This window comes from Apodemus sylvaticus, chromosome 22, assembly GCF_947179515.1.
Source record: "Apodemus sylvaticus chromosome 22, mApoSyl1.1, whole genome shotgun sequence".
In the NCBI taxonomy this organism is placed as follows: Eukaryota; Metazoa; Chordata; class Mammalia; order Rodentia; family Muridae; genus Apodemus; species Apodemus sylvaticus.
Genome location: NC_067493.1, coordinates 44,726,362 through 44,740,049, shown reverse-complemented (window position 1 = coordinate 44,740,049; position 13,688 = coordinate 44,726,362). Strand labels below are relative to the sequence as shown.

General features: G+C 47.3%; 1 protein-coding gene across 2 annotated transcripts; it reads right to left on the bottom strand.

The window, feature by feature from the left end:
• Nucleotides 1-155: 155 nt before the first annotated feature.
• Nucleotides 156-13,688, bottom strand: Rilpl2 (Rab interacting lysosomal protein like 2). Of its 2 annotated transcripts, XM_052168261.1 has the most exons (4): nucleotides 13,092-13,686; nucleotides 6,509-6,660; nucleotides 5,569-5,673; nucleotides 156-651 (listed from the first exon to the last, which is right to left on the bottom strand). In XM_052168261.1, the coding sequence occupies exons 1-4, from the start codon at nucleotides 13,395-13,397 to the stop codon at nucleotides 621-623; spliced, it is 594 nt and encodes a 197-aa protein (XP_052024221.1). In that variant the 5' UTR covers nucleotides 13,398-13,686; the 3' UTR covers nucleotides 156-620. The 2 variants fall into 2 exon arrangements, with proteins under 2 accessions (XP_052024221.1, XP_052024222.1); XM_052168262.1 differs by lacking the exon at nucleotides 5,569-5,673 and having other exon boundaries at nucleotides 13,092-13,688.

The following is a 13,688-nucleotide window of genomic DNA, read 5'->3' as shown; positions in this document are numbered from 1 at the left end:
GAGTCAGATCTTTGGCATTTCCATCAGTCTGGAGAGACTGCCTCCCTGGCTGATACCTTACTTGGGTTCAATTGGATACCCATGAGCTCTACATGCCCACAGGCATATACACCATCTTAACTATTATTTTAAGAGACCAGTCTGAAACAGTAATAGAAACTATAAAGGTCTTTTCACTTTAATACAAATGTCATATAAAGAAAGTTGAATGAGAAAAATCAAGTATTTTCACCAACTATCAGTCAAGACAATTCCACATGCTCCTGCTTTTCCGTCTCTCCTTGCCACGTATTAAGGACCAGATGATCGCTGAGGCAGGAACGCACTGCAGGCCAGAGGCCTCTGTCCATGCATGGATGCGGCCACGCTCTGTGTTCCTTTGCTTTCTCAAGGTCTTGATACTACCACACTAGCCCTGGCCAAAGCTTACTGGCTGTCCAGTTCCAGCTCTATCCCCAGGGAGTGGGAGAGTCATGAGAGCATCTTCCCTTGACTGCTCTGAGGGCGAAGCATGAGAGCAGGCCAAACACATTCCTGGCACAGAAAGATGGTTCTGGAAGGCATATTGGCAATCATCTTCTCAAGTCAGCAGAGTTACCATCTTGGCGATGGTCTTCAGTCTAGGTATGCTTCCCTGACCTGAAGGAGAACCTGTGAAAAGAAAGGACAAGAGGGCATGTATGGTAAAGGATGGTCCTGTGGGCTGTGCACTGCATCTGTTCAGAGGCGCGTGTGATGTTACAGTAGGTACAGGTATTTGCGCCCAGCCTGCCAATCTGGGCTTGGTCCCTAGGAAGAGAATAATTTGCTGTCTGACCTCCACACATCTGTTGTGGTATGAGTACCCATCAATAACCAAATAAGTAAATTTAATTAAACATAAATTGGTGCAGGATCCAGGGTTATAGCTCAAGCCTTTGATCCCATCACTTGAGAGACACAGATAGGATCTCTGAGTTCGAGGTCAGCCTGGTCTACATAGCAAGTTTGAGGACAGCCAGGGCTACATAAGACCCTGTGTCTTTTGTTTTATTGTCTGTATTTTATTGTTGTTGGGGTTTTGTTTGTTTGTTTTGTTTTGTTTTGAGGCAGGGTTTCTCTGTGTAGTTCTGTCTATCCTGGAATTCACTCTGTAGACCAGGATGTCCTTGAACTCAGAAATCCACCAGCTTCTGCCTCCCAAATGCTGGGATTAAAGGCAGCCACCACAGCCCTTCAAGACCTTGTCTTTTTTTTTTTTTTAAAAAAGATTTATTTATTTATTATATGTAAGTACACTGTAGCTGTCTTCAGACACTCCAGAAGAGGGCATCAGATCTCATTATGGGTGGTTGTGAGCCACCATGTGGCTGCTGGGATTTGAACTCAGGACCTTTGGAAGAGCAGTCAGTGTTCTTAACCGCCATCTCTCCAGCCCCCAAGACCTTGTCTTTTTGTTGTTGTTGTAGATTTGTTTCAGGTTTTTTTTTTTTTTTTTTTTTTTTTTGAGACAGTGTTTCTCTGTGTAGCCCTGGCCGACCTGGAACTCACTCTGTAGACCAGGCTGTCCTCGAACTCAGAAATCCACCTGCCTCTGCCTCTGCCTCCCAAGTGCTGGGATTACAGGCGTGTGCCACCTTGTCTTTTAAATAATAAAATAAAAGTTTTGTTTTCGGCTTCTAATGGAACAGCATAGTTCTAGATGTTTCCACCTTCAGTTAATTTCACACTCATAATTCTGCACTTGGAGTGATTAATATTCCCATTTTACAGATGAACACATTGAGGTCTTTTAGAACAGGCCAAACTGGGAAATGAGCTGGGCAACCGGCTTCCTAACTCCTGTCAGACACTGGCCTCTGGTTTTTATTTTTAGAGGGTTTCATAGTAGAGGGGGTTAAAATGGCTTTTCAACATAAACTATAATTTGAAGACAAATCTTTATGATGAAAAACACCTGAGCGCACGCCTTTAATCCCAGCACTTGGGAGGCAGAGGCAGGCAGATTTCTGAGTTCAAGGCCAGCCAGGGCTACACAGAGAAACCCTGTCTCGAAAAGCCAAAAGAAAGAAAGAAAGAAAGAGAAAGAAAGAAAGAAAGAAAGAAAGAAAGAAAGAAAGAAAGAAAGAAAGAAAGAAAGAAAGAAAGAAAGAAAGAAAGAAAGAAAGAAAGAAAGAAAGACACCTGAGAGAGCTGTTAGACCTGATAACCAAGCAGGGCAGTGGTGGCACAAGCCTTTAATCCCAGTCATCAGGACACAGTCACAGGCAGGCGGATCTCGGAGTTCAAGGCCAGCCTGGACTACAGAGGGAGTTCTGGTACAGCCAGGGCTACACAGAGAAACCCCGACTAGAAAAACAAAGGACTGGGAACAACCTGAGCCACAGGGGTGATTACCCTTGGCCTCCCAGGCTCACAGGGCTCATTCACACACAAAGCCCTTCCCCTGCTCCGCCCCACTGTTTTCAAGACAAATCCTTCTTAGCTTGACCTACTTACCCAGAAAGTCACCTGTCCCCTAGTTCCTTCCCTCCACCCATTTAACAAGCTTATCTGATGGCAATCTACAGCCTCTTGGCTACAGACACCTTACTTTTGCCATATTGGGCTCAAATGCACCTGAATTGGTCCCATGGAGGATGCTGAAAGAAGCCAATGGTTTCTGCCTTCTGGGGGGCTTAGTTTAGACAGAGATATACAGAAAAGGGAGAAATACCCCAGCCTCCCCAGAGCATAGACAGCAGGGCATGGTCATGTTGTTAGACTGCTCAGAGCCCCCAATGTGTTTCCCTCTCATGACAAATGGGACCCCAAGCTGGGAGTAGTGGTAGTGACACACATCTGTAACCTCAGCACTTGTGAGGTGGAGGCAGGAGGATCAGGAGTTCAAGGCCAGTCTGGGCAACTTTTAGTGAGAGTATGTCTCAGAATTTTTTTGGGGGGTGGGGAGGGTTGAAAGAGGGTTTTTCTGTATAGCTCTGGCTATCCTGAAACTCACTCTGTAGACCAGGCTGGCCTCGAACTCAGAAATCCACCTACCTCTGCCTCCCAAGTGCTGGGACTAAAGCAATGTGCCACCACTGCCTGGCTCAGATTTTGTATTTAATGCAAAATAAAAAGGGCTGAGACTACAGCTCAGTGGTAGATTATCCCATTACAATGTAGGATAAAGGTGCATGCCTTTAATCCCAGCACTTGAGGACCAAGGAGGTGGATCTCTCTCTCTCTCTGTAAATTTGAGGCCAGCCTGGTCTATATATCAAGTTCTAGGACAGCCAGGCCTACACAGAAACCCTGTCTCAAATATATATATATATTTGTTTATGTAGGAGATGGCAGCTAAGGAACACTGAGGAGGGGTATTTCCAAGGAAAAAGCCCCCAAATTGTCTTTCCAATACCAATGGTCAACCACAAAATCATATACATACAAGTAACATATTATAGACTGGTCAGGTTGTGTTTATGTATTTAGGAATGTGTGTGTGTGTGTGTGTGTGCACTTTAACAAATAGAAGCCATGAATTTCAGAGAAAGACCGGTCACATGGGAAGGGTCAAAGGAAGGAAAGAAAAAAAAAAAAGCCATGGTGGTGCACACCTTTAATCCCAGCAGTCTGGAGGGAGAAGCAGATGGATCTCAGAGCCAGGCCAGCCTGGTCAACAAAGCTAGTTCTAGGACAGCCAGAGCTACACAGAGAAACCCTGTCTTGAAAAAACAAAGGGGGTGTGGTTGGATCCTGGTGGTAAGGCACATACTTTTAAGCTACCACCCAGGAGGCAGAGGCCAGTCTGGGACAGCCAGGATTACACAAAGAAACCCTGTCTTGAAAAACAAAACAACAAAAATGCTCTGAAAGAAGCCTGCAGGACATTTTCTGACAATTTGTGATTGATGTGGGAAGATCCAGCCATTGTGGGTGGCGCCCAGCTCTGGGCTGAGGATTCTGGGTTCTATAAGACAGTGGGCTGAGCCAGGTGAGGAGCAAGCCAGCCAACAGCGCTCCTCTGTGGTCTTTGCTTTGCCTCTGCCTCCTTTGAGCTCCAGCTTCAGTCTTGCAGGGAAAGTCCTTAGGCAGGAGGGTAAACAACTCAAAAGAGCCTCTTCAGGAAGTTCCTGAAACTGACCAGAATCACTAGGTCCCTGCCAGAGTAAGCAATAAAAGCAGAGAATCCCTCTGAGACTACCTGAACAGGGTGCAAAGAAGACCCCGAGACCAGTCTAGCTGCCTGGAAGAGGTTTCCCAGCTGAGAGACCTGGAAAGGACACGTTCCAGCCTTTTCCCCCCAGACTGTCCAGTGTGCTCCAGGTTCCCAGCTTCTGTGTGCTGTGACCCACGCTGGGGTGGGTCTTGGTGATACAGTTGTCTGAGTCACTTCTGCTCCCATAAGTAACCCCAGGAAAACCATGGTTCTCCAAGTTGGACAGACTTTGATGGTATCTGTATTTTGGGCTGCTGTGGAGCCCCTATCTGGGGTGAGTAGGTAGATGTGTGTTTCATCCCCAGGAAAAGTTTGGTCACACAACACTACCCTAAGTGCTTTAGATTATTAACTGTTCAATGGAAGTAGAAGTAAAAGAAACCCTTTCTTCCCCAAGTTGCTTTTGCTCCCGGCATTTCATTCCAGCAATAGAAGGCCTAACTAAGATAACATGTCAGAACAGATGAGCAACAGATGCTCTTAACTGCCCAGCCATCTCTCCAGCCCAACCCGACTCCTTTATTTTTTATTAGAGAGAAGTGTATTGCACGAACAGAGAAGTTCCTTATAGAGATATTAATCTTTAATGTACCAAGTTGCCAGCGTCAGACTCTCCCACCTTGGAGCCGTGGCTAACAAGGTGCTCACCAGGACACAGACCCTGCTCTAGTCCCACCCTTGACCCATAACTGAGATGGCTACCAAGTAATGACTAGGCAGAGGGTGTAGATAGCCTGGCTTTGAAAAGACAACCAGAAGACCTATTGCTCAAACTGGACACGGTGGGAGGCAAAAAATTTCAACACACTGCTTAGAACAGCATGCAACTGAAAATTCACTACTCTTTTTTTTAGAAATATTTGTTTCTCAATACCCGGTTTCTCTCTGTGACAGAGCCCTGAATGTAGTGGAACTCACTCTGTAGACCAGACTGGCTTTGAACTCAGGGATCCCTCTGCCTCCCAAGTGCTGGGAGAAAAAGTGTACACCACCACACCTGGCTGACAACTTACTCTTTCTGGAATATTCCATTTAACATTTTTGGACCCTGGTTGACCACAGCCAGGTAAAACCTAGTGTATAGAATAGTTAACCTATGAATAATTATAATGATATCAGTAACATTACTGTTCAAAGTACTTGAGTCAGAGGGATTCTCATTCAGTGAGCAGACTCTTGCCCACCCCTTGCCAGGATCTATCCAGTGCCCAGACTTCCTCCTGGCATTGGTTACAGCTACAAAAGGGAGCACAGAACTCTCCCACTGGCTGCGACCAAATCCCAGGAGAGAGAAGAACCTCCCCATCCCAAGGCTGCCTAGCCGCCCCTCAACCCACAACATCTCATGCTCATGATATAGCAGTGATGGGGGCATCCAGGTGACTCACAGCTTCTTCATAATGGTCCTCTCCTCCTTCTCACCGTTGCCCATGGTAACCACAGCATCCTTCTCTTTTCTTCCTCCCTGAGTTTCTCTGGGTGGAAGCAGACCACTGGGAAAATAGGAGGTCGAGTAAATAGTGGTACTCTGCATTTCTTTCCTATGTTTTTAGTTCAGTGGTACAGCGCACACTTAGAATTTTCCATGCCTCAGATTCCATCCCTTGCCACGAAAAAGAAATAAAATAGGGCATTTGCTGTCATCGTGTTTTGAGACAAAGTCACATGATATAGACCAGGCTGGCCTCTAACTTACAGAGATCTATCTACCTACCTCAGCCCCTTGAGCGCTAGTTTTAAAGGGGTGGTCTATCAAGTCAGACCCTGTTGTCTTGAGTCGGGGTCTCATTACACAGCTCAGGATGCCTTGAACTTACCATCCTCCAGACTTCCATTAGGATCGCAGGTATGCATGACCACACATGCACAGACCTCTTTTATGTTTGTTTGTAGAGAGGTTTATGACCTTCCTGCTTTTACCTCTGGAGTGCTGGGGTAACAGGCACATTCCCTCCCTCACCCCCGCACCCCCAGCCTAGATTTCCTTTTTTTTCTCCCTAAAAAAAAAAAAAAAGAAAAGAAACGGTTTCTCTGTGTAGCTCTGGCCATCGTGGAACTCACTCTGAAAACCATGCTGGCCTAGAACTCAGAGATCCACTTGATTCTGCCTTCCGAGTGCTGGGATTAAACACATGCACCACCACTGCCCAGGTGCCTGGACACATCTTCCCACTAGACCATCAAGAACCTTTGCTACTAAGGGCCCACATGCCCAGGGCTGTACAGCTGTGCTCTTGGTGCCTGGCACATAGCAGGTAAACTGGTGAGTGAACGCAGGAGCCAGTCTGTCAGGGGGGTGGGCATCTTCGGCCACCACACGGAGCTCACCTTCTGTAGCACTGCAGTTCCTCCTGCACCAGCAGCAGCTGCGACTTGAGCTTGTTCCGTTCCTGCAGCACATCCCTCAGCTCTTGCAGAGTGAAGCGGGGCCGGTTGGGATCTGTCAGATCCACTACCATTTTGTCTGGTCCCAAGTTCACCTGAAAGACATCAAACCAACCGGATCAGTCACCATGGTGGGCCACACTGGTCCCCGAAGGGACCTACTACTCCTCAATCGGAGGAGGGCTCAAATATGGAAATGACAGACACAGGAATGGACAGGATGCATCCATGAAAACCTGAGAACAGGGCTGGCAAGATGATTTTTACTCCGTGTTCTCGCAGAGGACCCAGATGGGGTACCCAGAAGTCACATGGCCGCTCACAAACATTTGTAACTCTAGTTCCAGAGGATCCAACACACTCTTTTGGCCTTCACAGACATTAAGCAAACACATGTGGCACACACATATACACGCAGGTAACGCACCCATACAGATGAAATAAAAGTAAATACATTAGGGATGGAGAGATGGTTCAGTGTTAAGAGCACAGACTGCTCTTCCAGAGGTCCTGAGTTCAATTCCCAGCAACCACATGGTGGCTCACAACCATCTGTAATGGGGTCTGATGCCCTCTTCTGGTGTGTCTGAAGACAGCAACGGTGTATCACATACATAAAATAAATAAATAAGCCTTATAATTAATTAATTATTTTTAAAATAATTAATTAATTTAAAAGGAGGACGATGCTCAGCACTAAAGGCCCCGCCTCACATGTGTGAAGCCAGGGGGGCTCCTTCCCCATCACCAAAAACACCCAAGAAAATATTGAACCACAACAGTCACAAGATCCAGTGTATCATGTCATACGAAATCCAACATGACTCCCGTGTGACACTGTCACTCTGCGGCTGTGTTTCTAGTCTCCCGGCTACACTCGACTACCTCTGATGAAGATAAAAGCTTACAAACAATTGGACTTCACAGACTTCCTCAGTGGGGCGTCCCTATACATTCAGTACAGAACTCTCATCTCTGATTACAAGACAGTGGAATTTTTCCAAGTTCACAGAAAAACAAAGACATTCCTCGTATTTTTTTTTTTTAAATAGAATGCTGACTCAGGACATCCTGTCGTCACTCCCTGGGTGGCTAAAGGGCTCTTGGGAAATGTTTTACCAGTTCCTGAGTCCAGAAAGTAAAACAACAATTAGGCCAGGCGTGGCGGCACAAATCTCTAGTCCCAGCACTCAGGAGGCAAAAGCAGGTGGCTTTCTGTGATTTCAAGGCCAGCCTGGTCTACAATCGGGAGTTCTAGAACAGCCAAGAGTACACAAAGAGATCCAGTCTCAAAAAAAAAAAAAAAAAAGCCCAGGGGGAGGGGCATTAAGAGAGTAGCTACTAGCCCTACCTCCAGGATAAAAGAATAAAGAAACAAACAAACAAACAAACAAAAAACCCAGGTTTTCTTTGGGAGGAGTGGGTTGCTTGTTTTTGAGACAGGGTCCCACTATGTATCCCTGGCCGTCCAGGAACTTGGTCTGTAGACCAGACTGGCCTTAAACTCAGAGAGATCCACCTGCCTCTTCCTCCTGAGTGCTGGGATTAAAGGTGTGCGCCACCACTGCCTGGCTGTGGACTTTTCATTTTGTTTGGGTTGGTTGGTTGGTTGATTGGTTGGTTGGTTGGTTGGTTTTTGGTCTTTTAAGCCCAGATCTCAATCTGCAGCTCTGGCTGGACTCATAGTTATCCTCCTGCCTCTGCTTCCTGGCTGCTGGGCTGACTGACAGGCAGGACCATGTCCAGAGAAGCTATTCTCTGGTCTGGTTACGTTCAACTTTCAGCCGCATTGCAAGAAAGTCACCAAGAAGCAGAGAGGCAGCACGTGATGATCACACAGCTGCAAGACAAGGAAAAAAACCAAGGCCGTGGGTGCTTAGTTGCCGGTGCTTGGTTGCAGGTGCTTCTCCGTGAGGGCTATGCCTCACAAAAGGGAAGGATTGTTCAAAATCTTTCCAGGCTGGTCTACAGAGTGAGTTCCAGGACAGCCAGGGCTACACAGAGAAACCCTGTCTAAAAACAACAACAACAACAAAAATCTTTCCAGGGAAGGGGGGAGGGGGAAGGGGGAGGGAGGGAGGGAGGGAGGGAGGGCAGGGAAAGCTGGGTCTCAGGGAGGTTAAGTCAAGCACCTTTATACTATCTGAATTTTGAAATTACATTTCAGAAACGGAAAGAGAAGAAGAAGAGAGGAGGGGAAGGGAGGGGGTTGTAATACTAAGATGCTAATTGTGTAAGGCTGGACATGCTGGCTCAGACCTGTCAGTACTTAGGAAGCGGAGGCAGGGGGACCAGGAGTTCAAGGCCAGCTTTAGCTTTGTAGTGGGTCTGAGAGCAGCCTGGGCTAAATGAGATCCTGTCACAACGAGGGGAAAGAATGTGATGAGGCGAACTGCCTACAATAGGTCAATGCACAGAGAAAGAACACAAGCTGGGCACAGCGGTGCCTGTCTGCTGTCTGGGACAGTTACCCAAAGGCTGCGACCAGGGAGATCACAGGAGCTAGGCAATCCAATGAGACCACTGCGCTAAACAAGTCAAAAGCAATAAAATAAAACAAACAAACAAAAAAACCCAACAATCACAGTCAGAGAGATGGCTCATCAGGTAACAGCATTTCTGGCCCTCTGAATAAGCTTTGCTCAGGGCGTGGCAGTATTAGGAGGTGTGGCCTTGTTGGAGGAAGTGTGAAACTGTGTGGGTGGGGCTTGGTTCTGAGACCCTTTCCCTGGTTGCCTGGAAGACAGGTCTTTTGTTTGCTTTCAGAACAAGATGTGGAACTCTCAGCTCCTTCTCCAGCACCATGCCTGCCTGGATGCTGCCATGCTTCCTGCTATGATGATAATGGACTGAACCTCTGAACCTGCAAGCCAGCCCCAATTAAAGGTTGTCCTTATAAGAGCTGCCTTGGTCATGATGTCTCTTCACAGCAAAGGAAACCTAACTTAGACAATATTTGCCGCCAAACCTAAAACCATTGATTCCCGGGATCCCACAAGGTCAGAAGAGAGAAACCGTTCTAGAGAGCTGTATGTACATCAGTTCTGAAGACATAACTAAATAACTAAATAAATAAATAAGAAAAAAAACCCTCCAATTCTGTGAGTGAATGAATTTGGTGCCGCTAAACATGGTAAAGGCAGTCAGGGAAAGCCACACAGTGGTAGACCAATTGCCTAGTGTGAGTGAGGCCCTATCTATGGTTAAAAAATAAATAATAATAAATTAACTTTAAAAATACAAATAGAGCCGGGTGGTGGTGGCGCACGCCTGTAATCCCAGCACTCTGGGAGGCAGAGGCAGGCAGATTTCTGAGTTCAAGGCCAGCCTGGTCTACAGAGTGAGTTCCAGGACAGCCAGGGCTACACAGAGAAAAACCCTGTCTCGGAAAAACCAAATCAAAAAAAAAAAAAAAAAAGAAAAGAAAAGAAAAAAGAAAAATACAAATAGAAGGCGGGCAGTGGTGGCACACGCCTTTAATCCTAGCACTTGGGAGGCAGAGGCAGGTGGATTTCTGAGTTCGAGGCCAGCCTGGTATACAGAATGAGTTCCAGGACAGCCACGGCTACACAGAGAAATCCTGTCTCGGAAAACAAAAACAAAAAAACAAAACCCAACTACATGATATTTTAATAAACTCGGTGAAAATCTTTTATATTATGCTTTCTCTCTTCCTTGTTTTTCTTTTTGGAAGCTTGGTCTTGCCATGTAGCCTAAGCTAGCCTCAAACTCCCTATGGTCTAGCCTTGGCCTCCTGAGCTGGTAGGACAGACGTGTCACCACATCTGGCTCCCCACCCCAGTCCACACACAACCCATTTTAAGACTGTATTTAAGGAAGAAAATATGCCACCTCATCTTGTTCCTCTGACACTTGTCCCCTCTGCCCCGTGGGGGAAATCACCAGGCCCCATGCAAACCACTGTTTCTAGGCCATGATGCAGTTTCCTCCGTTTCCCCTGTGCTTGAAGCCCAAACGCGCCAAATGGCATGAACGTGGCTGAGTAACCCAGGCGGCGCAAAGCAGTTCAACTTTTCTTGAACCTTCAAGGCCAGGCTATGACAGAAGGATCTCTCTGCAGGTAAAAAATTGTCACTGTGACTTAGAAATATGCCAGCAGTGGTGGTTCACGCCCTTGATTCTGACCCTCAGAAAGACGGAGGCAGGAGGATTACCATGAGTTTGAAGCCAGCCTGAGCAGCAAAGTAAGACCCTGTCTTAAATAATACAAAACAAGAAAACAGTAAGTGGAAGAGAGAGGGTGAGAGAGAGAGAGAGAGAGAGAGAGAGAGAGAGAGGGAGAAGGAGAAGGAGAGGGAGAGGGGCAGAGGGAGAGGGAGAGAGAGAGAAAGAAAGAGAGAGAGAGAAAGAAAAAGAGAGAGAGAGCGTATCTGGAGGTGCACCTGGATGGTTGAGCAGCTGTTCAGAATGAACAGAGTCCTGGACTCCAACCTTGGCCTTGGAAATAAACAGATTTAAAACTCAAAAAAATTCACTAGGAAATATATATGCCTGCATATCTCTCTCTTTTGTTTTTTCATTTTTGCATTTTTCGAGACAGGGTTTCTCTGTGTAGCCCTGACGCTCCTGGAACTCACTCTGTAGACCAGGCTGGCCTCGAACTCAGAAATCCGCCTGCCTCTGCCTCTGCCTCCTAAGTGCTGGGGTTAAAGGCATGTGCCATCACCGCCCGGCATACCTGCATATCTCAAGAGCCTCTGTGTGTGTGTGTGTGTGTGTGTATTGTAGTAAGAGGAAATCCCTTCTTTTTTTTGAAGATTTATTTATTATTATACATAAGTACACGGTAGTTGTCTTCAGACACTCCAGAAGAAGGCATCGGATCCCATTATAGATGATTGTGAGCCACAATGTGGGTGCTGGGATTTGAACTCAGGACCTCCATAAGAGCAGTCAGTGCTCTTACCCGCTGAACAATGTCTCCAGCCCCCGGGGAAATCCTTTCTTAAAAGTTTTGTTTAAGCTGGGCATAATGGCTCATGCCTGCAATCTTAGCACTCTGCATGCATAAGTAGGTGGGTATCTGTGAGTTTGAGGCCTGTCTGGTCCACATGGAAAGTTCTAAGCCAATGAGAGCTACTTTATAAGAGTCTTTTCTAAAAAAGAAAGAAAGAAAACAAAAGAAAGGAGAGAGAAAGATAGGCCTTATCTTCTACCAAAAAATAAATAAAGCAACGAGTGGGGGTGTCAGTCAGCAGGACACTGCGTGCCTAGCATATTCGGGGACCTTCACCTTCACGGGCCCAACATTTTGACCCTAAACCACAGAAACAACAACATAACCCCCCCACCCCCACCCCCACTTCTTAGATCCCTATTCAGACCCACTGAGTCTGCTTTCCCTTTTTCGTTGCTGCTGTCCCTTTTGAAGACTACTCTTCTGAAAGTGATTCTGAAATGTGTTCATGAAGCCACCATTGGAGGCCAAAAGTCATAGATGCAGTGGGCGGGACTAGAGGGACTGCTCAAGGGTTAAAGGTATCTCGCCAGAAGGCTTAAGGCAATGAGTTTGATCCTGAGAACTGGCATGGTGGTAAGAGAAAAATCACCTTACCAACTCGTTCTCTGCAAAGCATGCATGAGCTCTCACATGTAGCCGAGCTCTCTCTCTGTCTCTCTCTCTGTCTCTCTGTCTCTCTCTCTCACATACACACACACACTCTCTCTCCTGAAACACACACACACAGAGGCACACAGACACATGTGTGCACATGAATATTGACAAATTAAAAAAATTTAGCCGGGCGGTGGTGGCACACGCCTTTAATCCCAGCACTTGGGAGGCAGAGGAAGGTGAATTTCTGAGTTTGAGGCCAGCCTGGTCTACAGAGTGAGTTCCAGGACAGCCAGGGCTACACAGAGAAACCCTGTCTCGGAAAAAAAAAAATTAAAAGGAAGAAAGTAAATCAGGCGCTGGTGGTGCACTCAGACAGCAGAGGCAGGCGGATCTATGCGTTTCAGGCCAGTCTGGTCTACATACCGAATTCCAGGACAGCAAAGGCTACACAGAGAAGCCCCGTGTCAAATAACAACAACAACAACAACAACAATGAAAAGAAGAGAAGAGAAAAGAAAAGAAAAAAAGGAAAAGAAAAGAAAGATTGGGTAGTGGTGGCACATGCCTTTAATCCCACTACTTGGGAGGCAGAGGCAGGTGAATTTCTGCGTTCGAGGCCAGCCTGGTCTACAGAGTGAGTTCCAGGACAGCCAGGGCTACACAGAGAAACCAAATCCAAAAACAACAACAACAACAACAAAAACAAAAAAAAGAAAGAAAGGAAGGAAGGAAGGAAGGAAGGAAGGAAGGAAGAAAGAAAGAAAGAAAGAAAGAAAGAAAGAAAGAAAGAAAGAAAGAAAGAAAGAAAGAAAGAAAGAAAGAAAAGAAAAGAAAAGAAAGAAACGAAGCAGTACACTACTGATGCGGAACACCGCAGGGTCAGACAGTAGGCATTCAATAAATGTTAACTGTGAGGAAACTTCCAGACTAAGGCTTGAGTTTTCTCACCTGGGCTCCGGACACACCGGCTTTCCGCAGCCCCTCCACCTCCTGCTTGAGGTTGTCCCTCTCCATCCTCAGCTCCTCGACCGCCAGGCTGCCCTCGTTCACCAGCGCCTCCAGCATCTCCATCACGCGAACGATCTTGAACTGCAGCCGGGTGACGCGGGGGTCGCTGCCCAGGGCCATCAGCTCGCGGCCCACCACGTAGGAGATGTCGTACACGTCGTCGGTGGTCAGCTGCAGGGGGCTCTTAGCCAGGGCGCCTTCGTCTTCCTCGCCATCCTCCTCCTCCCGCACTGGAGGCTCCTCCATGCTGCCGCGGACTTCGGCGACCTCTGGGGCTGCTGTCACCTACGCGTCCACTGCCTGTGGGTCAGGGAAACTTTGCACTGGGCCGAGTCCACGCCGTGCGCAGTCTGGGTGGCCCTGCGGGATTGCGCCGTGTAGCGGGTAGCACCGAACCATGGGAAACTGCGCGCAGCCACACAGCCGGGCGCCAAAAGTGAGGGGCACGCACCGGGCACTGTGGGAAGCAAAGCAATGGGGAAGGGGCACCGAGAAGCACCCAAGGCCTGGCAGACCGCGAGGGAGGAGCCTCCCGTA